The sequence below is a fragment of the Acartia tonsa genome, chromosome 13 (genome assembly GCF_053477335.1).
Source record: "Acartia tonsa isolate MP-2025a chromosome 13, ASM5347733v1, whole genome shotgun sequence".
Taxonomy (NCBI): Eukaryota; Metazoa; Arthropoda; class Copepoda; order Calanoida; family Acartiidae; genus Acartia; species Acartia tonsa.
The window spans coordinates 33,268,281-33,295,029 of record NC_137272.1 but is presented as its reverse complement, the minus strand read 5'-3'; the positions used below and the strand labels follow the sequence as shown (position 1 = coordinate 33,295,029).

At 35.3% G+C, this 26,749-nt stretch overlaps 4 protein-coding genes across 6 annotated transcripts in view; 3 read left to right on the top strand and 1 right to left on the bottom strand.

Annotated features, from left to right (window-relative positions):
* Positions 1 to 432: 432 nt before the first annotated feature.
* On the bottom strand, positions 433 to 6,667 carry LOC145304659 (uncharacterized). Of its 3 annotated transcripts, none has more exons than XM_080146594.1 (7): positions 6,341 to 6,667; positions 4,287 to 4,345; positions 3,643 to 3,668; positions 3,116 to 3,174; positions 1,961 to 2,055; positions 832 to 896; positions 433 to 581 (listed from the first exon to the last, which is right to left on the bottom strand). In XM_080146594.1, exons 1-7 carry the CDS (start codon positions 6,377 to 6,379, stop codon positions 457 to 459), a joined length of 468 nt encoding a protein of 155 aa, XP_080002720.1. In that variant the 5' UTR covers positions 6,380 to 6,667; the 3' UTR covers positions 433 to 456. The 3 variants fall into 3 exon arrangements, with proteins under 3 accessions (XP_080002720.1, XP_080002718.1, XP_080002717.1); XM_080146592.1 differs by lacking the exon at positions 3,116 to 3,174 and adding an exon at positions 3,239 to 3,297 and having other exon boundaries at positions 6,341 to 6,663; XM_080146591.1 differs by lacking the exon at positions 3,116 to 3,174 and having other exon boundaries at positions 3,584 to 3,668; positions 6,341 to 6,659.
* Positions 6,668 to 7,617: 950 nt separating this feature from the next.
* Positions 7,618 to 14,861, top strand: LOC145334919 (guanine nucleotide-binding protein subunit beta-like protein 1 homolog). Its single transcript, XM_080180549.1, has 5 exons — positions 7,618 to 7,817; positions 9,209 to 9,285; positions 12,937 to 13,017; positions 13,435 to 13,609; positions 14,074 to 14,861. The coding sequence occupies exons 1-5, from the start codon at positions 7,805 to 7,807 to the stop codon at positions 14,745 to 14,747; spliced, it is 1,020 nt and encodes a 339-aa protein (XP_080036675.1). The 5' UTR covers positions 7,618 to 7,804; the 3' UTR covers positions 14,748 to 14,861.
* A 148-nt stretch (positions 14,862 to 15,009) lies between these two features.
* On the top strand, positions 15,010 to 17,798 carry LOC145334922 (glutathione S-transferase 3, mitochondrial-like). Its single transcript, XM_080180552.1, has 5 exons — positions 15,010 to 15,131; positions 15,488 to 15,591; positions 16,094 to 16,227; positions 16,718 to 16,840; positions 17,414 to 17,798. The coding sequence occupies exons 1-5, from the start codon at positions 15,083 to 15,085 to the stop codon at positions 17,418 to 17,420; spliced, it is 417 nt and encodes a 138-aa protein (XP_080036678.1). The 5' UTR covers positions 15,010 to 15,082; the 3' UTR covers positions 17,421 to 17,798.
* A 13-nt stretch (positions 17,799 to 17,811) lies between these two features.
* RIOK2 (RIO kinase 2) overlaps positions 17,812 to 26,749 on the top strand; it is a 36,931-nt gene continuing 27,993 nt past the window's right edge. The window contains exons 1-10 of the mRNA XM_080180548.1: positions 17,812 to 17,985; positions 18,366 to 18,461; positions 19,175 to 19,285; positions 19,695 to 19,782; positions 20,585 to 20,666; positions 21,122 to 21,189; positions 21,697 to 21,767; positions 24,106 to 24,257; positions 24,902 to 24,957; positions 26,049 to 26,145. Of these exons, the coding sequence (XP_080036674.1) occupies positions 17,883 to 17,985; positions 18,366 to 18,461; positions 19,175 to 19,285; positions 19,695 to 19,782; positions 20,585 to 20,666; positions 21,122 to 21,189; positions 21,697 to 21,767; positions 24,106 to 24,257; positions 24,902 to 24,957; positions 26,049 to 26,145 (924 nt within the window). The 5' untranslated portion in view covers positions 17,812 to 17,882. The remainder of the gene's footprint in view (positions 17,986 to 18,365; positions 18,462 to 19,174; positions 19,286 to 19,694; positions 19,783 to 20,584; positions 20,667 to 21,121; positions 21,190 to 21,696; positions 21,768 to 24,105; positions 24,258 to 24,901; positions 24,958 to 26,048; positions 26,146 to 26,749) is intronic.

The window sequence follows — 26,749 nt, the reverse complement described above, 5'->3', positions numbered from 1 at the left end:
ATTTGCATTTGCATTTTTATTGGTGTTGACATCCTTGTTTTTAAACACGCAAAGCTTGTTCTATAAAGCTTAGGATACACTGTTTCTCTGTATTTCGTAAATAGATCAGTTGTTTTTGCACGGAATATAACGATTTTCGATGATAAATCAGCTACAAAATCGCATTTTTTGTGCAGTTGCGTCAGGGTACGAAAATGCAAAGGTATTTAAATCAGAGAGAGAGAGAGATGGGACAATGGGCTGTTTATTACAATATTCCCCAAAATTTTGTATTAACGTTTTCTTTTCCGTTGGCTTAACAACTTTGGGGACTTTTGATTGGTTAGTTAATGAGTGTTCAAACGTTTCAACTACTAATTTTAATCTAGAGAAATGGTAATTTTCTTTGATATCTTTAGGGATGTACATTAACATATCGGCTATTGTCTTATCCCTCTAGATCCTTAGTTATAAATGCTACAAGCAACGAAAGAATTTAAATGTAAAGTATTTATTCCTGCTCCCATCACTGCCAACATGAAGTCCGCCACTATTGCTGTGGTTTGTTCTTGGTTTGGGCACATCTATCCAGCTTTTACTCTGTTTGTAATTGGTCTTAATAATTCTGTTCTCTTAAAGCTAAAAAGATATGAAATGGTTTTAGGCTATTTTTCTACCCCTTACACTTCCTGATGGAATAAAGAGTCCCAATATTCTTAAGTAGTTAGATGTTCGTCTGTCGGTTATTATTTGTCCTCTAATTAGTTTATCTCAATTATATTAATTGTCAATATGTATGTCTTCTTGTCCACTAAGATCTCAAAAATGGCTAACGCATAAGACCAATTTCCTTAATCATATCATCTTGTGGATAGTTTATGTATGGGGGTTGCAGGTTCGGTGCCACGGACCCAGATCTAAAAGAAAACAAAGAAGTAAGATTTTTTTGTATTAAGCTAAACTTTTGAAACAATTGAGTCCTCAATTTTCGGAAGCTCCTCAATGGACCCGGGATGGTTTAAGGATATTTTTTTTATAATATTAAAGTCTTAGGATGGTTTAATCTATTCTGTGTCCCCTCCCTACCAATACAGAGCTACATGTGCAGTGGACATAAATTTCCTCTTGGAATTTAATATTCTTAATTGGGGAGCTTACCGTCTGTTCTATTATATGTACTAGCGGCTAGAGGCCTCTAGTAGCTCTTTAAATGTTTGTTTTTTGGTTCAAATCTCTACGATACCTATCTATGTTGCTTTTAAGTCTCTACGATAATTAACTATGTTGCGTTGAAATCTCTCAGCGTAAAAAATAGATTTTTTAAATTTATCTTGAGAGGGTGGTGGTACCCTCCCCTAAAATAGTTATAAACCTTCCCGGGACCTATGAGAAGCTACCCTGTTAAGGAGAACCCGATCGGTTCAGCGGTCAGCGAGATCCTTCGGTACAAACACACAGACAAACAGACAGATAAACAGTCAGATAAACAGACAGACATCCTGTTACTTTGGTATGAGGATATGTTGAGCTGTTATTATAGTTGTGCTTGAATGTTTTACTTCTAAAAGTCATAATTGAACTTGTAAAATTTTCTAATATTAACAGGACAGTTTACACTATGTGCTGTTTTAGATGTCACGCTGCCTGTAATTGCTCTTATTAAGGATACTAGTGAATACGCCCCATAGAGGCCTCTAGGGGCACTTGAGAAGGGGGAAGTTGATTAAAAATTTGTATTTTATATTTTTTTTAATTAACAAAAATTGGGGGGGGGGATTTGTCTTGGGAGGGTGGTGGTACCCTTCCAACAAATAGTTAATAATCCTTCTCAGGACTTATGAGAAGCTACCCTGTAAAGGAACACCATATCGGTTCAGTAATTAGCAAGATCCTTCGGTATACACAGATAAACATCCTGTTACTTTATTGTAGGATTATTGTCTTTGTTTAATTTATTACTATTATCGATAGGGAAGCTTACCCTGTGTTCTGTTGTATATGTTGAGCAGTTTGTAGTTGTGTGTACTGAGGCTCGGCATGTTGGCCACTACTACGCTCTAGCTTAGCCAACTGAGCCTAGACAGATAGATATATACATTATTAGATGGACAGATAGATAGTATGTACTGAGGCTCGGCATGATAGCCACTACTACGCTCTAGCTTAGCCAACAGAGCCTAGATAGATAGAAAATTAGATATATATAGATTATTGGACAGAAAGTTAGATAGTATGTACTGAGGCTTGGCATGATGGCCACTACTGCGCTCTAGCTTAGCCAACTGAGCCTAGATAGATAGATAGATAGATATATAGATTATTAGATAGACAGACAGAGCTGTTTGTAGTTGTGTGTACTGAGGCTCGGCATGCTGGCCACTACTTCGCTCTAGCTTAGCCAACTGAGCCTAGATAGATAGATAGATAGATAGTATATACTGAGGCTCGGCATGATGGCCACTACTGCACTCTAGCTTAGCCAAGTGAGCCTAGATAGATAGATAATTAGATATATGCAAAGTAAAACGATGTCTGTCTGTCTGTTTGTTTGTCTGTTTGTTTGTAGCGAAGGATCTCGCTAACCGCTGAACTAATCGGGTTCTCCTTAACAGGGTAGCTTCTCATAGTTCCCGGGAAGGTTTATAACTATTTTCTTGGGAGGGACACCCCAACCCTCCCAAAAATGAAAAATACCCCCCCCCCCCCAAAAAAAAAAAAAAAAAAATTTAAACTAAAATTAAAATAGTGGGGTCGACATTCCCCCCCCCCCTAAAAACAAAATAAAAAATTACCCCCCCCCAAAAAAAAAAAGAAAATTAAAATTTTTTTTTCTTTTATATCTAAAATACGAAAAATTGGTTTGATCAAAACTCTTGGGGTAAAGCCCCTAGAGGCTAAGGGCGAAGCCGCTAGTATTATTATACAGAAAGTTAGATAGTATGTACTGAGGCTCGGCATGATAGCTGGCCACTACTGCGCTCTAGCTTAGACATCTGAGCCTAGACATATAGATAAATAGATAGACAGATAGATAGTATGTACTGAGGCTCGGCATGTTGGCCTTCGCTCTAGCTAAGCCAACTGAGCTTAGATAGATAGGTATATAAAAAGACAGAAAGGATAAATGGATTAAAACCTGTAAATCATGGAACTCTGACTCCAGAGCGCTAGTTGTAGAGGAGCTAGTGTTGTTACCTTGGTTATATAGATAAATAGATAGATACATAGATAGATAGACAAAGGATAAATGGATTAAAACCTGTAAATCATGAAACTCTGACTCCAGAGCGCTAGTTGTAGAGGAGCTAGTGTTGTTACCTTGGTTATATAGATAAATAGATAGATACATAGATAGAAAGACAAGGGATAAATGGATTAAAACCTGTAAATCATGAAACTCTGACTCCAGAGCGCTAGTTGTAGAGGTGCTAGTATTGTTACCCTGGTTATATAGATAAATAGATAGATATATAAAGAATAAATGGATTAAAACCTGTAAATCATGGAACTCTGACTCCAGAGCGCTAGTTGTAGAGGTGCTAGTATTGTTACCCTGGTTATATAGATAAATAGATAGATATATAAAGAATAAATGGATTAAAACCTGTAAATCATGAAACTCTGACTCCAGAGCGCTAGTTGTAGAGGTGCTAGTGTTGTTACCCTGGTTATAGCTGTAGTCTCTACTCCTAGGAAAATAGAAATCAGAGTGGGGAATTGTTAAATATCCTATCATATAAAGCAGTAAGCTTTTTATTGTCTGTAGCTAAGGATCTCTATAGCTGCACAACTTGTATAGTTCACCTTTACCATAAAGCTTCTAATAGATCAAGGAAAGGTTTATAACTATTTTGGGGGAGTGCATCACCCCTATAAAACATGCCCCCCCCCCCCAATTTTTTTACTTTAAAATAAAAACTTTAATTGAAAATTCCGGTGGGTGGGTACTCTACTCTTCCCATCAAAATTAAGATCCCTTTTAATAAATTGAAAATATGGAGAGGGGGAGTATTCTTTTCCCATACATAACCTCAGCGGGTAGCCCTAACCCTGCAGGGCAATAGTACCTACAAGAATAACTTAACCTAACCTTACCTAAAGGAATAAACAAACAAACGAAACAAAACCTCCCCTTATTTATTATTTATTTTGAAATGAGGAAGTTGGGGTGGAGAGAACTTAAAGGGAAATATCCTAATATTTTAAGGTGAAATAATAAATCCTAATCAACAAAATTTTGGGAATGCTGTTACAAGAAGAAGACGCCTATAACTATTTGTAGAGTAGCGTAGCTACTATATAATTACCTCTGATTATTTGCCTGGCCTTCGTCGCCTTCTGAAGTTTGAGAGTTTTCAGGAGAGAACTACAAATAAACATTATTAAAGTTTTAGCAGGTATTGTCAATAAATCAAATTAATCTTTCCTATCTATTGTTACTGGCGATGCTTCTCCATGACTGACAATGACTGACAATGTCTGCAATTCTATATGATAGAAATGTGATTCACTTGGTTGCTATTTTGAATAGACAAGTGCTGATTTTTAAAAGCGAAGCTTTTCTATAATTAGGGTCGGTCCGTCCGTCCGTCCGTACGTCCGTAACGGATAGCTTTTTTCGTTAATTTAGACATGTTAGAATTGTCCTATCGATTTCAAATTTTGCATGGTGATTACTTTAGTAGTTAGGTACGATTTAGAAAGCGTAGCAACTCTATAATCATTACCAAAATGTCCGTACGTCCATTTTTAACATATTGATTTTTTTACTTTTTTAAATAGCTTTTTTCGTTAATTAAGGCATGTTAGAATTGTCCTATCGATTTCAAATTTTGCATGGTGATTCCTGTAATAGTTAGGTACGAGTTAGAAAGCGTAGCAACTCTATAATCATTACCAGAATGTCCGTACGTCCATTTTAAACATGTTGATTTTTTTTACATTTTTAACAACAAACTTGTATGTGACCTAATTATCTAATTGGTCTGATTTTTGGTATACTGATTCCTGGGACAACAAAGTACAATTTTATAAGCGAAGCAACTCTATAATCAAGTCCTAAAAATGTAAGTATGTCCATAAACATTATCCTGTATCAAGCAGTTTTTCAACAAATTCACTTACAATTTTGCTTTGACTCTTATACATTCGCATTCTGATTATTCAGTTCTGACATTATACAAGTGTTAATGTCCGTTTGTCCTACCGTTTTAGAGCTTCGCTTTTATGGATGTTGTCATCCTTGTTTAATATGTGATATATATATTAGAATTGTCCCAAAATTATGAATTTCATGAATGTGTTATATCTTTTCATATGAACTTATAAATTTATATGTATGGAGTCAGTCTTGTTTTTTTTTTATGTTTTAAAGGAGAAGCTTTTTTATAATTAGGGTCGATCCGTCCGTCCGTAAATAAAAGCTCTTATCGTTAATTTAATCGTGTTAGAGTTTTCCTATCAATTTCAAACTTGACAATGTGATTCCGTTGGTAGGTGGGTACGACTTAGAAAGCGTAGCAACTCTATATTCGTTATCCGTGCGTCCATTTAAAGCTTGTTGATTTTTAACTTTTTAGACAAATATTTTTCATGTTAAATAATTATCCTATTCATCTGATTTTTGTCTCTGGACAACAAAGTACAATATTAAAGGAAAAGCATCTCTATAATCAAGTTTTAAGTATGCCCTTAAAAAGTATCCCTTACTTAAGCAATTTTACAACAAATTTACTTAGAATTTTATTTAGACTTACACATTTATTCTGCTTATTCAGTTCTGAAATTATACAAGTATTAATGTTCGTATGTCCTACCGTTTCAAAGCTTCGCTATAATGGATTTTGTCAACCTTGTTTATATTTATTTATGAGAAATTTAATCTCAATGATAAAATAAAGAATAAAAGAATAGAAAAATAAGCAAATTAATTTGATTAAATTTCTATATATTTGACCTCTGTCAAACTATATGCATAGTTTTAAGACTATCAGACCATTTTATCACACTTATTGCTAATAAAGAACTATATTCTGATAAGTAAGACTTGAGGAAAACACATTCTAGTCAAAGGACTGTCATAAATATTAACATAACAAGGATGACAACATACATAAAAGCGAAGATCTGAAACGAGGGAAAAGGGAAGATTAACACTGTGTCAGAATAATCAGAATATACATATTATATAAATATATAAAGGTCGAAACAAAATTGTAAGTAAATTTGTTGAAAATGCACGGACATTCTGGTAACGATTAGAGTGTTGCAGGGCCCTCTAAGTTGTACCTAACTGTTATAGGAATCATCATGTAAAGTTTGAAATCGATAGGACAATTCTTTTAAAGCTTTTAAAAATTACCTGAAAAAGGTCCTCAAACGTTACAGAGTCAAAATCCATAGAAAACCAGAAAATTCACAATATTCTAAAGTTTTTTTCCTTTATTAGGAAAAATTAACAGATCAAAACTTTATAGACATTCACTTATATGTAAGGTTAATGTCTTAAAATCACTGTCAAACAAAAATTGTTTGTTTTTGTTATGTTTTGATGTCAAAATTTGGAAAACAAATCAGCCGGTTTTTCTTCTCAATGCTTAAACTGCGTAAATCGTACTTATACTAGTGTCAGTCTTTCCTATCGAAGTTTCTTTCCTTTTCTCTATTTCTCTCTCTAATTTCATGAGGCCTCTTTCTCTCTCTCTCTCTCTCTCTCTCTGTTATGCTTTTGAGTCAATTTCATTGCCTTATCGTTCTCCGTCTTTTCTGAAACTATGGGAAAAAATATATGTTTTGGAGTTTTGAATAAAAATATTTAAGACTTTTCAAATAAGCTTAAAAATTAGAAAATGAATAATTCATACAAATTTCAAGAGACAAAAAGTTAATGCAATTTTTGAAATATTTTACATTATTAATTTTTAAACTTCCGTAAATAGTCTACAGTGCTTTTTCTTTTTAGTTCCTCCCGCATTTTTTCTTTATTCCCCAAAATGTTGATATATAGAGAATTATTGTAAACACAGAAATTGCGTATCTCCAACAGCTGATTGCTTGGCTAAAACTGCGCACAATTTCAATCTATTTGATATCTTGATATCTAGATAGAAAATGATTAGATAGATAGGATAAACAGTAGTAGGTACTAAGGTAGCATAGATGTAAGCTAGGTAGTGTACATAGAATTAAAAATGTAGATAGAAAAAATACAAATACAAATACAAAAACAATATAGAAAACTTCTTTCATGTTTTGACTTTTGTAAGCAATACAAAAGTTACTGAAAAACTATTATTTCATAACAAATGATTCATAAAAGGGACAATAGAAAGGTTGAGTAAAATCAGAAGTAAAAATAGATATAATGTTAATTTTGTTAATTTTTTGGGGAAAAAAACAATTTATAAGACTATTTTTAAAAATTATTGAATAAAGTTAGGCATTTAACCACATATTAAGCTTTTTTCTGTAAAAAAAATGTACTATAAATGTTATTCTCATAGATAAAAATAATATTACTATATTTTTATACTTTTTTTATAAAAAAAAACATTGAAATTGGCCCAAAAGTTGTTATATAATTCCTTATCGCATATTTCCAATTATTCCCTAAAAACATTACGTCATAAAATTTTGAACGCGGCATTTTCTACATCAGTGCGCGTCAAACCAAAACATGCGGACATGGAGCACAATTTCTTTTGTTTAAAATTCGTATTAAGTTATTAAATGAGTTTAAAATTCAAAAAAATATAAACTTATTATGAAACAATGATTTAAAAGCTACTTTTATTTATTGTCATTGCGAATTTGTTTGGATTTAATTATGAATAATAAAGGTAACTTTTTATTTTACTTTTAGATTTCGTCATCATCATAAATAAATATTTTAATTTGAAAATTATAATATATTTTTAGTGGCAAGACTACTCTGCAATTAGAAATGTCTATTCGTTTATGAATTAGTGGAAACATGAAATTCTAAGCAGTCTATCTTGAATATAAAATATAGGTCAAGATTTCCGGCGCCGCGCGGCCTGTATCATAAATGTTAGCACAGAATTTACTTGGTCTGCCATTTTCTATCTAACTCCAGAGAATAGAAATAGGAGAGAAGAACTATATTGTGAACCCCTTTTTCGTAAATCTGACAAAGGAACTCCTCCAGCTGACAAAAAACTTTAAAATATATAATTTCTAGAAAGCTAACTTTATATTAAGGAATTCAACAATTCATAGCTAACTTATTAAAGGATTTGTAATATGCTTTACACTATACTAGAAAATAAATTTTAACACGATATAATTGACGTGAGAAAAGCTTTATCTTAAGAAATGCGACTATTTACAGCTGACTCTTTATATGAACAAAATGAAAAAAATATGCCCTTTTCTCTTACACATGTGTGTACAGTGTATACACAGTACAACGCTAAGTCCTGTTGAAAACGTAACGAACGTACTGTTGTATTGCTATTTGTTGTTATTTTATTTTTATATAATTTATTTCGAGGTAAACATCAAACAAATTATGAATTTATGTATTTTAAATGTTTATAATAGATACGAATTACGAATTAAAGATTATAAATCATGTACATTTGAAGTCCGAGATATTTTTTTTTGTTTTAATAGAAACTCAAGAAAAAAATATAATTTTATTAACTTAAATTCATAAAGGGATTTTTATTATTTTACAACGATTGCAATAGATGAAGCATTTTTATTATTAATGCACAGATAAAACATAGATGTGAAACAACAATATGAAGGCAGTACTTCATGTGATGGACTTGATTCGATTAAATGTTGAAAGAACAGCTCTAGTTAACTCTAATGAAAAAACTAGAAAACTTCAGTTTAATTCAACCAATGAGATTTCATGTATGCTCCGATGCGATTCATTTATTGGCTCAATCAGACATTACCTCTCTTTCTTAGTACCTTTATTCTCCAGAGATGGTTTCTAACTATTTTATGGAAGGTTACCTTGCTCCGGCTATGTACTATCGTATAAGAAATCATTCTTCGAAAAAGAAATTCCCTCATCCCGGTAATAACATTTTATACTTTTATTATAAACGGCCAAGTTTAAAGTTGAAAAGTTTCCCCCGTGGCCTCTAGTTTTATTTAAATCTTATGATTATAAAAAAAATTCACTTTTATACTTAAAAAGAGGAGATTTATAAATCTTTAAAATGATCGACTAATACTATCTATTCCATGCCAGGTGTACCAGATCCAAGTACCTATCTGTCAACAGGACAACCCGTTTCCTCAGTTTTCTTCCTTAAACATGAAAACAAGGTATTTTCCGGTCAATATTAATGTCTTGTTATACTGTGTGTATTAAAAATTTTAAATTGTTGAATGATTAATTTCTTTAAACTTTCTCCTAACTTATCTCCCCCTACACCCCTCCCATCACCTAGCTCCCCGTCTACCCCTCCTTCCCCTGCAGCTCCTCCTTCACCCCCGCCCCCTCCTCCACCCACCCCCGCCCCCCGAAAACCTCCTGGTAAACCTTTTGTCCTTCAATTCAATTGTAATGGCCTCCTTACCACCCAAGATGAACTCCACAACCTTATTTCTACCCATAACATCCCCATCACCTGCCTCCAAGAAACCAAACTCTCCAGCAAATCCAATCCTAAACCCCTCCCTGGCTATAACTTTCTCAGGAAGGATCGTCAAGACCGACCTGGTGGAGGAATAGCCTTCCTTATTGCCGATGACATCCCCTTCACCCACCTTGACCTCAATCACCTTTCCAATGGCCCCCTAGAGATTGATGGTATCCAAATTTCCCGCAATGGCTCTCCTACACAAATCATCAACCTTTACCTTCCTCCACATTCTTCCTGTCCCCCCCAATACACCCCTGACTTTAACCTCCTCTTTGACAACCCAAATGACCTTATCCTAGTCGGTGATTTCAATGCCCACAACCCTGCCTGGAACTCCATCACCCTTGACCAATCTGCCATGAATCGTGGGGAGGCTCTGCTGGAAGCTCTCAATGAGAGCAGCCTCTGCCTCCTCAACGAGGACTACCCCACCCGCCTCCCCCCCAACGGCCAACCCACCTCCCCCGACCTTTCCCTTTGCTCTGCCCACCTTGCCCTTGACTTTTCCTGGCACACCCTCACCACCCTCCGTTCTGATCACCTCCCCATCCTCCTCTCCCTTCCTGAAATCAACAGAAACCCCCGCCCTGTCAAAACTTTCCACAACTTCCGTAAAGCAGATTGGGACACCTTCACCCTTGAAACCGAAACCCTCTTTGAAGATCTTCCTGAACCCTCCTCCTGCTCCCAAGGTGAAGCCACTTTTCGCCAAATCCTCCAAACTGCCTCCAAACACACAGTCCCCGCTGGCTTCATCAAAAACTCCAATCCCTCCCTCCCCCAGTCTGCTAAGCCCCTTATCCATCAAAGAGACTCCTTAAGAGAAATTAACCCCCATGATCCTCAAATCCAAATCCTCAATGAACAAATTTCCTCAATAGTAAACCAACACTCCAACAAAAATTGGCAAGAAACTCTTTCCAAATCCGACCATAGAACCAACCCTTCCAAATTCTGGTCCCTCCTCAAATCCCTTTCTGGCAAAAACAATTCCCCTCCTTCCAACCAACCCATTTCCTTCAACAACAAAGTTCACACCTCCCACGCCCACATTGCTGAATCCTTCACCAAACAATTCACCTCTGTCTCCCGCCACACCTCCAACCCTTTCTCCAGAAAAATTATCCGCAAAATTAGACACCGCCACCGCCTCAATAGAGATTTCCAACCTTTCACACCTGCCCTTGTCCTTGAAGCTATTAAAAATTCCTCAAATTCATCTGCACTTGGCCCTGATCACCTCAACATCCTCCACCTCAAACACCTTGGTCCAAATGGCATCTCCTACCTTACCAAACTCTTCAACCTCTCCATTTCCGCTGCTAATATCCCTGCCATTTGGAAGCTCTCCAAAATTATTGCCCTCCTCAAACCTGGTAAACCCCCTGACCTTTCCACCTCCTACCGCCCAATCTCCCTCCTCTGTCCTGCAGCTAAAGTCCTTGAACGCCTCCTTCTCCCATACCTTAAACAATCCCTCTCCACCCACCCCTCTCAACATGGCTTCAAACCCCTCCACTCCACCACATCCTCACTCCTTAATCTTTCCACCTCCATTGCTAACGGTTTCAACCAAAACCTCCCCCCCAGCCGCACAACCGTAGCCTCCATTGACCTTTCCAAAGCCTTCGACTGCATCCCAATCCATCTCCTTCTCCAAAAAATCTCCTCTTCAAACCTCCATCCAAACATCATCAGATGGCTGTCCTGCTACCTGCGTGGCAGAATGGCCTTCTGCTCCTACCAAAATACCAACTCCTCCCCCAGAATTGTCCACACTGGTGTCCCCCAAGGCTCTGTTATTTCCCCCGTCCTTTTCAACTTCTACATAGCAGATGCCCCCCACATCCCCCCTGCCACCACCTCCTCCTATGCCGACGACCTCAACTCCTTCCACTCCTCTCCTGACATCCCCCAGTCAGTTGAATCCATCAACTCCCACCTCTCCTCAATCGCTGACTGGGCCTCCACCAATGGCCTCTCCATCGCCCCCAACAAATCCACTGTCACCCTTTTCACTCCTGACCGTAAGCACCAATCCAACCTCCATCCTCAAGTCCAAATTAATGGCTCCATCCTCCCCCTTGAGAAAACCCCTAAGATCCTTGGAGTTACCTTTGACACCTTTTTCAATTTCAGTTCCCATGTCTCCACCATTTCCTCTAAAATTTCCTCCCGCCTCAGAATCCTTAAATGTCTGGCTGGCACCAAATGGGGCCACCAGAAGGAGACCCTCCTCACCACTTACAACACCCTCCTCCGCCCCATTACCACCTATGCCTGTCCTGTCTGGTTTCCTAACACCTCCAAAAACAACATTGACAAACTCCAAGTCCTCCAAAACCAAGCCCTCCGCATCTGTACTGGTTCCACCAAAAAATCCCCCATTAGCCACCTCCACCAAGAAACTAAAATCCTACCAGTACGGAACCACCTCTCCCTTTTATGCTCCCAGTACCTGGCCTCCTCCCTCCGTCCTTCCCACCCATCCTTCCCCAATGTCACAACCCCTCCTGGTCCTAGATCCAAGAAATCCACCCTTCAATCCATGCTCCTCCCGAATCTCCAACCTTTTCTCACCCCTGATAACACTCTCCTCCCTGCAAATTACAAATCCACCATCTCCCGACTCCACACCTCTGCAGTTACCCAAGCCATCAACTCCTACCCCCCTAATCCTGTCCTTAATCATGCCCCTCCCAACATCAACCCCTCTGAGATCCAACTTCCTAGGCACTACAGAACCATCCTCTCCCAATTAAGATCCAATTATTGTCCTAAGCTCCAAAGTTACCTGCATTCCATCAACGCTTCTCTTTCACCCAACTGCCCATCCTGCCCCAACAATCCTACCCCTGAAACAGTCCAACACCTCTTTTCCTGCCCTAATAACCCAACCAACCTAAATCCCATTGACCTCTGGCAAAATCCCACCCTCGTAGCTGCCTTCCTATCATCACACCCCAGTTTCACCAGCCTCCCTCCTCTTCAACGCCCCCCTCCAGAGCCCCCTCCATAAGCCTTCCCTCCCCCACCTACTGATGACAACCTGGACACGAATATGGACTATGAGCAGCCAATACAACAACAACATTAATTTCTTTTTATTCATAGGGAAGAAAGTTTATTTAGCCAATCAATCGTTAATTTATATTCTCCCTACCCATTATTTTGAATAGGGTTTGTCCAGAAATTGAAGATGGCCGTATATCCGGCCCAACCCTAATTTAGAAGAACACTACAATCTCCGTTAACACTTTTTATTTAGTTAACCTCACATTTTTATATATGAAAGGTTTCAATAAGACTTGTCATATTTCTGTATGTTTAGGATTATTTGTTATGTGGTTTGGCGTATGGAAGTATTTATGTCTATGACTGTGAACGATGGCTGTTAAATAATAAAATTAAGGTAAATACTATAGATAAGTCATACTTTTTTTTTATAGACAATGACATACATATCTAAAGCTTAAGATCTTAAAAACTACTGAACCTATAGAGTCCTCTGTTTTAGAGATGCTTCATATAGGTTCCGCGATGGTTTTAGGCTATTTCATTTTTAAATTTAGGTCTAGATGTGGTTTTAAGCCACAATTCTGCCCTTCTATTCCCCTTCTAGATGTAAGGGCGCGTCCGCTAGCTTAGTTTATAAATAGTTAATGTAAAAATATTAGGTAAAACCCTCACATTTATCTGATTGTCATTTTTTTTTATAATTATCCTAATTTTATAGTTGTAACTTTTAGAACAAATACTCATGACAATCTGAACTTTGATAGTGTATATCTTCCTTATACTTCATCTTGATATAATCGTTGTATTTCAGGCTTGTGAAAGTGGAATACTATGGATTGGAAATAGCAATGCTACTTTATTTGCTCAAGCTAGATTTCAAGGGGTCCAAGTTTATAATATGACCTCGAAAATCTTTAAAAATTCGGAGATTTTAGAGTTTGAAAAGACGGCGGATTTTTATATTCCTCACGAAGGGTTTTGTAAAGGTTAGTAATAAGAGCTTATTTTTGTTATTTATCATTATTTTATTTCTCTTTCAAGGCTAAGGGGGGGGGGGGGGTACTCAAATTTTCAATATTGAAAAAAAAATTTCTAAGAGGATAATACCGATTTTTCCTGAAAAGCTATTATTAGACAGGGATCTAAAGGGATAAGACAATGACCGACTAATTGATGTACATAAAGTTATTCTTTCTGTAGATAGAGCTGTTAAGCAAACAAATAAGAAAATGCTATTGTAAAAATTTTGGGATTGGGATCTCTCTGATTTTTTGAACATGGGATACAAAAATTAAGTACAAATTCTAATACATGTTATTTGGATGGCTAGGAAAGAACAATGTTTTTGTCTTTAATTATTATTATTAAAATTATTACCTACTGTTTTTTTTGGTCATGATTTTAAGAGAAATAAATAAAAATTTACTTTTTTAAAGATTGTTTGTTTTAGGATTTACTCATGAGGAAAACTCAGAAATCTATTTGTTCACTCCAGCCCAGGGCTCTAAATTGGGAATTCATACTTTCAAACAAAAATATATTAGACCATTGCACAGCCTAAATCCTGAATTAGAAAATTCGACAACTAAATACGGAGCTGTCATGTCCTGCCAGATATTTAGTGAAGATCGTGTAATAGCTGGATATGAAAATAGTCAAATTATTCTCTGGCACTGGAGGAGGAATGAGATTTTGTCAACGTTTCCAATTCCAGAGTGTGGGACAGTTATGAGTTTATGTACATCAAAATTGCAGAGCTTATCAAATATAGTTGTTGTCGCAGGTTCAGAGAATAAAATTGTTGTTCTAAAAGTAACTAAATCTGAATTTGAAATTATAAAGGTACATGAAATAACAAATTCTGGAGTTGGTAATCTTTACATTAGAACAGATAAACCTATCTTAACCTCAGGTGGTTGGGATAATAGATTAAGACTGTTTGCCTTAATAAATTCCGAAGAGAAACCATTTAAATTAAAACCCTTAGCTGTGCTTGATTTTCATTCGGAGGCTGTTGAATGTTTAACATCAGGGTTGCTCGCTACTGGTGTTTACAGTAACAAAGTTTGTACCGCTGCAGGAAGCAAGGATGGAAAAGTTTCTATATGGACATTATACACGTAAAAACAAGCAGATTCGAACATTATACCAAAAGAAAGAAAATAAGTCTTGTGGATGCTGGTATTAAAGAAGTTAGTTTATCCATTAGAGGAGAACGTTATACGGTGATGAGTGTAAAAACTTAACAAATACGAGAATATCATTGTCCAAACTATTTTTATCACAAAAGAATTTATCAACTCAAAATATAGTATTTATTCACCGACCAATTCTTTACTTTAAAAATATTTGGTATTTTGTGGCTCTATATTTATCAATTTTGATATTTTATTTAATAGGTATATTTAAATACATTTTGTTACTTTTTGCATTTATTTTCAGAATCATAAAAGTTTAAAATGGCTGTTCTTTCACTTCCTGAAGATTACGGATACGTCATTTTGACAGGTGACACTTTTGTTGTTGTCTTTAATTGACCTTCAATAATAATCTTCTATTTTTTTGTATTGCTTTATCACGTATTTTAAGTGAGTGGGTTGATTAACATTACAGTGTTTTTAGGGGATAAGACAGTGGGCCATTAATTGATTTGAATTCTTAACAATAATAAACAAAATTATTGACAACTTTAACAACTTTAGCGAATTTTGATTGGTTGGCTCATGAAGTTCAGTGTTAGGGTTCAAACGTTTCAACCACTGCACTAATTTTAATCTGCAGAAGGGGTTCACATCCATTTATCGGCCAGGTGTTATCCCTTTAGATCCCTGTTTTTCTCACCTATATCTGGTTGTTTGCTGCAGGTGTTGGAGCCATCTTCATGGCCATGTGGAAGGGAGTCAAGGTTGGGATGGCCAGGAAGGAGCACAAAGTCGAGTACCCAGCCATGTACAGCGATGATAACAAGGTAATTTTTACAATTATTATATTCTTTATGTAGCTTATATCAAGACTCGTATTAGATATCAATATAATCAAATATTTATCTGTATGTTTTAATATCAGTCATACCTGCGCCATTAGCGTAAATGATGGCATTCCGGCTTACTGTATGCTGGGGAGGTTCTGGTTCGAGTTTAGTCCACGCCGTCATATTAGAGACGTTAAAAATGTACACCTATAACAACAACCTGGCAAATGACCTTAATTACCCTAATATTGAAATTAGGGGGAACGCCTTGTCCTAAATCTGACGGACCTCATTATCATGCACAGTTAGGAATTCTAGAATTCATGCCATCAAAGGCTTTGTAGTATTAAGACGTTTGGCCGCGTAATCATCTACTTTACTAGCAAGATGTATTTAAGAGATGCATCAAAATAAGATCTTGTGATTGCATCTCGTCCTCGATGGGCAACTAAGGATTTAATTTAATTTACTTTGTCAAATAACTCTTTATATATGGCAGGTGTTCAACTGCATCCAGCGCTCCCACCAGAACACCCTGGAGAACCTGCCACAGTTCATGTTCCTTCTCACCATGGCCGGATTCTCCCACCCCAGGCTGGCCGCCGCCGCTGGCTGGGTCTGGATTGCTGGCAGGTTGGTACTTTTAGCAGTGAATTTACTCTATAATATGCTCCCAATATTGATAACAAAAAATAATTGTACCAAGAATCACAATTTTTAAAAGATGCTATGATGATTAAATCGCCTTTTAAGGTTTATTTGACTACCTACTTAAATTAAAGGATCTAAATTGATATGCAACCTCTATGGTCATAACAAAATTACCTCATCTGTAGATTACAATTAGTTGTTGAAACATTTAACGGGAGTGAACAGTAACACTCAACTTAATAACCCAACCAATCAAAATTCAAGAAAAGTTTCCAAAGATGGTTAGCCTACGAATAAGAAAAGGTTATCATAATAAATTGGGGAAAAGAGTAATGAACAGTCTAATGTCCCCTCTCCCCTCTTAAAACTAAAATGTAAACGTCAGAAAAAATTATTACTGATAGCTTTTTTTTAGAGAAAAAAGGATGACACACAAAAATATCAATTATGTAATTAATTTATACTTTGTTAGGATTGTGTACGGCATCGGCTACAGCACTGGGTTGCCGGAGAAAAGGGTCAAGGGAGCTTTCGGATACCTGGGACTTCTGACCCTCCTAGGATGTTCTATCCACACTGCTATCCAGACCATCAAGTAGGAGAGATAGATAGACATAAATAGTAAATATATTATATAGCTAAAAATAGGTATACATAAATAGCTAGAAAGATAAATAGATACCTAGCTAGTAATGTAAAAATATTGCTAGATCGATGAATTTAAAGATAAAAATATGAATATGAATTCAGAAAGATGATTAGATAGATGGAAAGATGAATTGATAGATAGAAATAAATTGATTAATAGATTTAAAATAGATGAATTGATAGATGAAAAGATAAATAAAAAGCTAGAAAGATGAATAGGATAGGTAGATACAAAGCTGAATGGATAGATAGATCAATTCATAAATGAAAAGACGAATTAATAAATTAAAAAATGAATCGATAGCTATATAGATAAATATAGAGCTAAATAAATGAGTAAGATAGGTAGAATGTTACAAAGAAGAATAGATACATCAAAGATTAATTTATAATTATAGCTAGATAAAGAAATAGATTGAGAGGCATGATTTATAAAGATTTAACAATTATAGGGACATAAAGTATCGTTTATTTTAACATCAACCTAATATTGTAGGCATTAATAAGTTTTACTATTTAGGTTTTAAGAAGAAAGAAACAGAACATCACAAAGCAACGAAGTTATCCTCTTTAAATACTCAACTATTTTAACTTTACTAATCTACCTTCATTTTAATATTTTATTAAAATAGAAACAGCACAATTTGTATTTTAATGTTTTGAACATGTTTTATTTTTGTCAGACTTTTAATCATAGTATTACATAGTTATTATGGGCATTTAATTGTTATCCCTTTTGTAATTATACAATCCGTATATAGACGTTCATAGATGTAATTTTTGGACGATTTTTCAATATTTCTCTTTGTGGATTTTTTGTAAAATTAAAAAGTTATCTTTTATGGACGCCATTTTAATATTTTAAATATATACATGCAATTCACATATTTTATCCCTTTTTCAGATCTTAAAAATGAAAAATTAACCAAGACTTTGAAGTGAATAAAATAGTCGTATTTATTATTAAATAAGAATAAAACAAATCCGCAATGGGAAAGCTGAACGTCACTTTGTTGAGATATCTGACACGGGAGGACTTTAGGGTCCTCACAGCTGTCGAGATGGGAATGAAAAATCATGAAATTGTACCAGGTTTGTAGATAGATAGATAGAGAGAAGGAGAAAGACAGATAACGATTTAGAAAAAAAGAAGCAAATCTATAATTAACGTTGGCTGTCTTTCAGTAAAGTTATGAGTGAACTCTGACTATCTCGGCTGTTTTTTTAAGATGAACGACTGAAAATTTTGATTGGTGAAATTCTTAATGAGCATACAGTATTTAATTTACTTGGCCCGTCGGTCTTCTGGTGAAGATTCTAAAGACAATGATTTCGCGATTTTTATTCATGATTTATCGTATAATCTTTTTCTACAACTGGACCTCTGGTGTATGTCACCTATGTTCAATGTTCATCCATTATTTTTTGTGCTTCGCTATTTAAGGATGTTGTTATCCTTGTTTTTTTTCTAGGTATGCTAGTGGCCTCAATCGCCAACCTGCGACACGGAGGAGTACACAAACTTCTGAGGGAGCTGTGTAAAAATAGATTACTCGAGTATGTCAGAGGTAGGTTGTTTTGTTATTTGCTTGAATCTTAAGGGATAAGACAATGGACATCATAATATTGTACATCCCCAATGATGATAAACAAAATTACCACTTCCGTTCAAATTTATTAATCGGTTGCAAAGTGAGAACACTACCAATTAGGAACCAACCAATCACAATTCAATAGAAGTGCCCAAAGTTTTTTAGCCAAAGAATTATGAACGTGGTTATAAAACTTTAGGTACCACCAGTGTAATTTTTATTTCAATGTCCCTAACTTCCTGATTATTTGAAGCGCAACTACTCTATACCTAATATAGTCAGTAAATTTGAGAAATTAGATTTAAGAAAGCGTCAACTTTCATGGGCTAAATAAATGCATGTAAGATGAAAGGATAAAAACAACGTAAAAGTTTTTTTTGCTTACATAGTTTGTGTTTTTTTTTTCATTATTTTTATGATAAATTTCTGTTATTGTGAGAAAAAAAAGATTATAAAATGGTTCCTTTTTCAACATTTGCTATTGTTAACTTTCAATGTTGCGCTTATGCATTTACATTAGGTTTGATAATCTGTCCAATTTTTTGGCCGAATTAAGTGCTAAAATTCATAAAATTAACAATCCGAATCCGCAGTTTTAATTGCCGATTCGGATTTTGGGTCCAAAAATTGGGAGGATTGCGGATTCGGATTGCCAACCCTAATTTACATAATTGTCATTGCATATCTAGGTAAGAATTATGACGGGTACCGCCTGACCAACGCTGGCTACGACTACCTGGCCCTGAAGAGCCTCACCTCTAGGGATGTTGTCGCCTCGTTTGGCAACCAGATTGGAGTCGGTATGTTTATAGTTCTTCCATTAAAGGATATTGATACCGAAATAAAAGTAATTTTCCCCCTCTAGTTTTTTTACCCAAGAAGGGGGATAATGGAAAATATTTTTGGAACTCTTTATTTGTTTATTTTTCCCCTCCTTTTACATATTTTTTTTATCCCTTCCTCGCCTCCCCCTTTAACCGGGGATCCCATGAAGAATATACTGATATCATATGGTTCTCCGTTACAGTCTAGCTTCTCATAAGTGGGGGGGGGGGGGGGGTGTAACTCAATCGCCAAATAAGGATTCGCTTCTAGACTACTTACCCCCCTCTCTTTGTTTTTAATTTTTTAATTGTCCCTATAAAGACAATATTTACTCAGATGAAATTTCCATTTATTAGAAAATTAATAGAATTGCATTTTATTAAGGCAAAGAATCCAACATCTATGTGGTTGGAGGTCCTAATGGAGAACAACTTTGTCTCAAGCTTCATAGGCTGGGCAGAATTTGTTTCAGGTAGGTAATAGGCATGTCAATCCGGACCGGATTCGGATTCTTACAACAAGAATCCGTCCAAAAAAATAGTGGATTCTCCGCGGATTCCGGACTCCAAATCCGCTATAGAAAAAAACTGATTTCGGATTCTAGATTTCAAAATTGGCCAAAATTTGGGCGGACTCCGGATCCCGGATTTAGGTAAAATGAATAAACAGACAGACTGGCAGACATTGACTGACGTATAGATGGTACAAGGTGTTATTCCTTTATTTAGTGTTCACATTAAGCTAGGTTAGGTTAAATTGTGCACACCACAGAATAGTTTCACAGCAACTACCAACCTAGTCTCCAACCTTTTTCAACTGTTAACAAATTGCTTTTTGCTCTTTGGTAGCGACTTGGCTGTGTTGATATTCCCGACGCTATTGGTTGATTTTTAAAGACCGACACAGGGTCCTCAAGTTGGGGACATGCAGTTATTTAACCCCTTTTTCCTCTGGCCATCCAGTGTTTTACTCTTATTTGTGTTTTACTCTTTTATTCATCCAATCTTGATGATCTCTACAAAAATCAACGCTTCTCTTTTATAACAACAGATTCACAATTAGTAATTTGGCGAGAAAAGGCGAAAAAAATCAACGGTTTTTGGTGGGAGCGGAGTTTCGGCCGGCGTTTTTTTTACAGAGCAACTGACATGCCAAATCTTAGATTTCTTCTTCTATTTTGAAGTCTTAAAACTCACACCTTTACGGAAAATACGCGAAATAAATGATCCCCTTTGTTCAATTGTTTGATTCAAGTCAATCAATTTTCTGTTTAGGAAAATTCGAGAGAAGCGAGATTATCACAAGGGAAGAAAACAAATGTCTTGGATTTATCTGTCAAGAATCTCTGCCACCAAGGTTAGTCAGTTTTAGAGATTTTTAATAACAAGTTAATTTACGTACCATTTGACGTTTGGTTATCCTATTATATAAAGAAGTAAGGGTTGTTTGTCTGAAGCTTAATATCTCAACAACTACTAAACTGATTGTTTTCTATATTTAAGGTAATCTTGACATAGGTCCCGAGATGGTTTTAGGTTTTTCATTATCAGATTTAAGTCTTGTGATTGTTGGAAGCTTTTTTTCTAGCCCCTTTCTTCTCTTTGAACATAGAGCTCCTAGGTGCTCGGGGCGCAGCATCTAGCTCAGAAATATAGCTTTAAACTTCATCATCTAGATAATATTTCTAATGATTTATTGACACTAACTACCTAGTACTACCTTTCCTACAAACTACCTAAGATTTATAAAATTAAAGATGATTGTTTTAAAGAATTTTGCTGGCCTAATTTAAATATAGAGTTTAATTTTAGGAGTTTGCCTACATGAAAGCTTTAAAGAACAGAGGATTTCCTATTCCCAATCCAATTGATTTCAACAGGAACATTTCTTAATCGCGTAGTGAGATGATACATTTAATATATACTAGTGGCTTCGCCCCTTATTTATATTTATTTTCTTATCCTGAGATCATTTTGTAGATTAGGGCATATTTCAGGTATAAGGTATAACCAACAAACGAAATAAATATGAAATAATATTTGGGGAGCAGATGGGAGAGGTCGACAATTTTACGATGTATTGCCCACCAACGACATCTAAAAAAACACGTATAGGTTTAGTGATTTTTTCCCGAACTTATTTCGTTGTTGGTATAAGCTGGGCACATTGAGCTGTAAATTACACAGGTACCAAAAGTTTTAAAACTGTGTTATCTCATTTTCTGGCCCATAAACTTTGGTTACTTTCATTGATTTTTTTTTGTTTAGTTCCAATCTAAGAGTCCATAATTTTCTTACCAATAATCTACATTGAGGATGTACATCAATTTATCATACATTGTCTTATCCCTTAATATCTCTGTAATTAAGAAAATGTTACTACCCAGACATTGTGTTATAATGGACCTGGTGAACGGGTACACGTTACAGAATGTCAATGAAGTTGGAGACCCAGCAGGGATGTCTTTAATCATGGATTGTCTAGCGTAAAATGTAACGCGTCAGCTAACATAGTTGGGTTGTGTCAGAGTCTGGCGGGGGACTGCCATTTACACATCCAGCAAATTTACAGTGGATGTGTTTTCGCCAGTGCAATGGATGTATATATGACAAACTGAATTTTTACTGTATAAATGACAGTAAAATCGATTCTCATGCCATAAATACATCCAACACTGGCAAAAATACATCCAATATTTTTATACATATGTCAAAAATACATCTGACACTGGCATTTACACATCCATACGTTTTCAATTATATGTCATAAATACATCCAACACTGACATTTATACATCCATAGAAATTTAATTTAAAATAATAAGAAAACAACTTTTATATTATTTGAGTTACAATATATTTGACAGATTATTTAAAAGCATAATGAATATTCAATATATATTGATCCTTGTATTTAAAATACACTGCAGAGTTATATTTTAATATTTTATATATTCTTCTGAACATAATAAATTTTTTTATGTTTTTCAAACTATTTATCCCTTTTTTAAACCTTACCCTACCCAAATCTCACAGCCCTATTTTATAATTTTTCTAGAAAATTGACAAGGCTTAGTCATACTACAACATTTTAATTAAGATTTATTTTATCAAATGTTTGTATTTTATTTATTGAAACAATGAAATCTGTTATTTTATCTTTAGTTATTTAGCTGAATTGTAATTTAATGAAACTAAGAACTTATAATGTAGTAAAGCATAACTTGATATATTTAAATCTTAAAATGTTTTAAGCTAAACCTAATAAAGAACAAAACTTCAATATAGCTCGAAGTTGTTCATCTTGTTGTTATAACTAAAAAGGAAAGAAGGCCGAAGGGTGTAGTAGATATTTAAAATAAACATAAACAAACTTTTAAACATGAATCAATTGAAGATAATTGCATATTTATTGGTGGAAAAGATTAAAACCTTTTGTATGTTTCCCAAAAATCCTAAAAAATAAATAGCAGGGAATGTACTTGAGTGGTTTTATCCACAATAATTTGACCACCTGCGGCGTAAATGTATTGATGTTTTGTAGGGAGCATCTTGAGAAAAAGGGAAGTAAATCAGGGAGTAAGGGAGGGGACAATGGGCAATTAATTCAATATAAGAGTTATCAAAGAAAGGGCATGAAATCCAGTTTAATCCAATAAATTTGTAGGAAATTATAAAGGGATTGTTAATTGAATAATAGATTTCCATAGCGTCATGTAAAGTGAAATCACAACTTGTTTTTTGATGAAATATATTGAGGTTTTTTGGTGTGATTTTTATATTAAAAGATTATTGGACCCGGCCAGCTGCTAGCAAGAATATGACTGCCCCTTTTTATTATGTTTATTTCCCTTGCCCCCACCTCCCTTCTCCCTTCTCCCCGTCTGCTACATTCCAAACTAACACAACGAGTGTTTATTTTCCTTGCCCCCACTTCCCTTATCCCTTCTCCCAGTCTGCAATATTCAAAACATATATAACAAGTAGCGGCATTTCATGCGCAAGTCCCCAAACTCAGTCAGAAACTGCTAAATTCTTGCACATTCCCTTTAAGCCAGTCCCCAAAGTCTGAGACTCCTAAAAATTGAATATTCGATCCATTGTCCCCTCCCTTACTCCCTGGAAGTAAATAGGGGGAGAGTAACTAAAATAGGGCAAAAATGTAAAACCTATACATACTGTACAAAATCTAATTAATTGTAAATAAATAAATATTCTTATAAATTAATCTAGATGTATATTTGCCAGTGTTGGATGTATTTATGACATGTAATTGAAAAAGTATGGATGTGTAAATGCCAGTGTCAGATGTATTTTGACATGTGTATTAAAATATTGGATGTATTTTTGCCTGTGTTGGATGTATTTATGGCATGAGAAAAAGTAAGAAAACATTTTGCCATAAATACATCAACTGTAAATTTGCTGGATGTGTAAGTGCTATAGCCCCAGTCTGGCAGCTCATAGCGTGACGTACGAAGGACATTAAAGAAGTAAAAATGTAATGTTTTACATCATTATTAATGAGAAAATTACCTACTAATTGCCCATATATAGGATTACGAAAAAAGTCGTGCAATCAAAGGATAAATTATTGTTTATTGCCTGATGAAGATAAGTAAAATAATAAATAACTCCATCGATAAACTATGAACTGCTTACTAAGTTTTGACACTCTGCAAGTGTTGATATTCGTTTGTTCTACCGTTTAATTTTAGATCTTTACTTTTAATTTATGTTGTTATCCTTGTTTATTGTTTTATAAAGCCAATTAAAGACAATCCAACTTACCCTAGCACTGTACGACAAACTGATGAACCTGCTGTTGAAGTTCGCCAATCACGGCGTCATCCACGGTGACTTCAACGAGTTCAACATCATGATCGATGACAACCAGGAGCCCATCATCATTGATTTCCCACAAATGGTGTCGACAGCCCATCCCCAGGTATGTATAATGTACTTTATGTCAGGGATGTATATTTCCTGATAATGTCTCACCTCATTAGGAAGAGAAAATGACTGACAGTTCTTAAGCTCTTATAGGGCAGAATCACGACATATTACCATTGTTAGGTTCTTAATGATAATAAGAAAATGTTGATTAATTGAGTAATAGTGGGGTAATAGTAGAGTGGTAATAGAGGAGATGAAAAAACTGTTCCAATCCTGAGCTTTAGGAATCTGACATTATTTATTATCTGAAAGTACAAGACTTTCAGTAATTGAGAAAAATTTAGGGGGGGGGTATGCTCAGGAATGAAATTAGTTTATGTAGGCTTGCTTTGCTTCTCATGGGTGTGCCTCTGGTCATCTAAAATAAGAACATTTATAATGTACATATAGTACACTTTATTCTGCATGGGTTAGCCTAAAATATTTTTAAAAACCTTTCATGTTTTTTGTTCGCATTCAACCTGTAAAAAACAAAGTTTGAAATCTATAGGATAATTCTAATACGGTCATTTCGTGTATCATCATTAGGGATGTACATTGTACATCAATTTATTGGCTATTGTCTTATCCCTTCAGATCCAGCCTTGGTAGCAGTGCTATAAAAAATAAAAGAAATTAATATTTAATTATTTTTAGGCTCAATATTATTTTGACAGAGATGTAACTTGCATTAGAGAATTTTTTAGAAGAAGGTAAAAGATTTCTTATTTTTGCGTATTTTACATCTCGCTATAGAATTTGGATATTAGACTGTAAAGTTTTTTATCAACACATCTTCTCATTCATTGCTTTGGATAGAACACTTATTATACTTTTACACAAGTTTTATACGTTTGTTTAAACTAATAACCAGGGTTGTCATATCGGCCAGGCGCTTTGGGGCGGGCGGTTTTTGGCTGCCCTTTATCGGGTCCTTTTGGGCAGATTTGAGCACCCCCCGTTTTGGGGGGTGAGAAAAAAGGGAGGGGATGAAAAAGAGGGGGGCGGGCCTATTTTTTTGGGTCATATTCAGAGTTGTCAAATTTGTCGGTGTTTTTGGGCAGATATAGGCACCCCCGTTTTGGGGGGTGAGAAAAAGGGGAGGGGTTGAAAAAAGAGGGGGGGGGGGGCGGGCCTATTTTTTGGGTGATATTCAGGGTTGTCAAATTTGTCGGTCCTTTTGGGCAGATATAGGCACCCCCCGTTTTGGGAGGGGGTAAAAAAAGAGGGGGGGGGGGCGGGCCTATTTTTTAGGTGATATTAACTAATATATAACTTAGTAAGCTTTTTTGTATCTAGAGAAGGATTTCGCTAACCGCTGAATCGATATTTCTAATAAGAAGTCTCGGTATGGTTTTAGGCTATTTTATATCCTTTTTATGTGCTTTTCACGACATTTGTCCAAAAAGGGTGCCCAAAACCCCTTTGGGCAATTGGGCGGCCCGTTGTCGAAAAAAATGCCCAATATGACAACTCTGCTAATAACGTAAAAAAATTTAATTGATGTTAATGTTGACACCTAAATAAAGGGGTATTTTTGTTATTCAAATCATCATGGGGATATAAATCAATTTATCGCCAATTGTCTTATCCCTTATCCTGTATAGTAGTAAAATATCTGTCTGAAGCTTAATAATTTACTGGCACTAAACTAATTCAGTTCTCCAGGCCAGTATAGTGAAGCTTCACTTAGTTTCCGTGATGGTTTTAGGCTAATGTTTTGGATTTTAGTCTTGGAATGGTTTAAGGCTATTTTCTGCCATTATTTGAATTCAGAATTCATATAATGTAATGTTAATTGAAGGTTTGGTTATGAATCAGAGTTAGCTCCCTGTTTTACTGACGTGGTGCGCCAGGACGCACTGGATGCTGAGGTGTCTGCCAGTGGTATGACAAAACAGGTATGCATTTTACAGTATGGCTTCCAAACCGATTGATATCCGCCGGATTAGATAATAGAAAATATTCCCAGCAATACTGTAAAATTATGTATAGCATCATATAACAGACAATTTTTTCACGAATATTAAAATAAAAATTATGAAATTAAAACAAGTTTTCTAAGGCTGGGCCTTCGGCCACGCGGGAATAAGAAAAATTATTTTAATCTAATAATTTTTCATTTGATTTTCGCGGAAAACTGAATATAATACGATGCGTTAAATAACTATATTACAATTTTATAATACAAACACACATCCTGTTGATTTGATATGAGAATATTTTTATGTGAATTACCTTTCAATTTATTATGATCTATCTATCTAAACATATTATATTACTACAGGGGTGTATATTCTGCACAAGATTCATTTTTTTCCCTCTTAATTTTTTCCAGCAAGGAAGGGGAAAAAATGGAAAAATATTTTCAGAACTCTTTATTTTATTCATATTATCCCCCCTCCCACATATTCCTTTAGTTATTTTTCACCAAGGAGGGGAGAAAATAGAAGAAAAATGTTTTCATTTCTCTTAATTTTTTACATTTTTTTCCCCCAACCACAT

Bases quoted from the DNA above. Each gene is read 5' to 3' on its own strand.
- LOC145334919 (XM_080180549.1), top strand. The intron at 13,018-13,434 runs GTAAATACTATA...GTTGTATTTCAG, and splicing joins TGTTAAATAATAAAATTAAG to GCTTGTGAAAGTGGAATACT. The intron at 13,610-14,073 runs GTTAGTAATAAG...TGTTTGTTTTAG, and splicing joins TCACGAAGGGTTTTGTAAAG to GATTTACTCATGAGGAAAAC.
- LOC145304659 (XM_080146594.1), bottom strand. From the start codon at position 6,379: ATGGATTTTGACTCTGTAACGTTTGAGGACCTTTTTCAG. The intron at 4,346-6,340 runs GTAATTTTTAAA...GTTTATTTGTAG, and splicing joins CGTTTGAGGACCTTTTTCAG to TTCTCTCCTGAAAACTCTCA. The intron at 3,669-4,286 runs GTAATTATATAG...CTATTTTCCTAG, and splicing joins GGCCAGGCAAATAATCAGAG to GAGTAGAGACTACAGCTATA.
- LOC145334922 (XM_080180552.1), top strand. From the start codon at position 15,083: ATGGCTGTTCTTTCACTTCCTGAAGATTACGGATACGTCATTTTGACA. The intron at 15,592-16,093 runs GTAATTTTTACA...TATATATGGCAG, and splicing joins TGTACAGCGATGATAACAAG to GTGTTCAACTGCATCCAGCG. The intron at 16,228-16,717 runs GTTGGTACTTTT...ATACTTTGTTAG, and splicing joins TGGGTCTGGATTGCTGGCAG to GATTGTGTACGGCATCGGCT.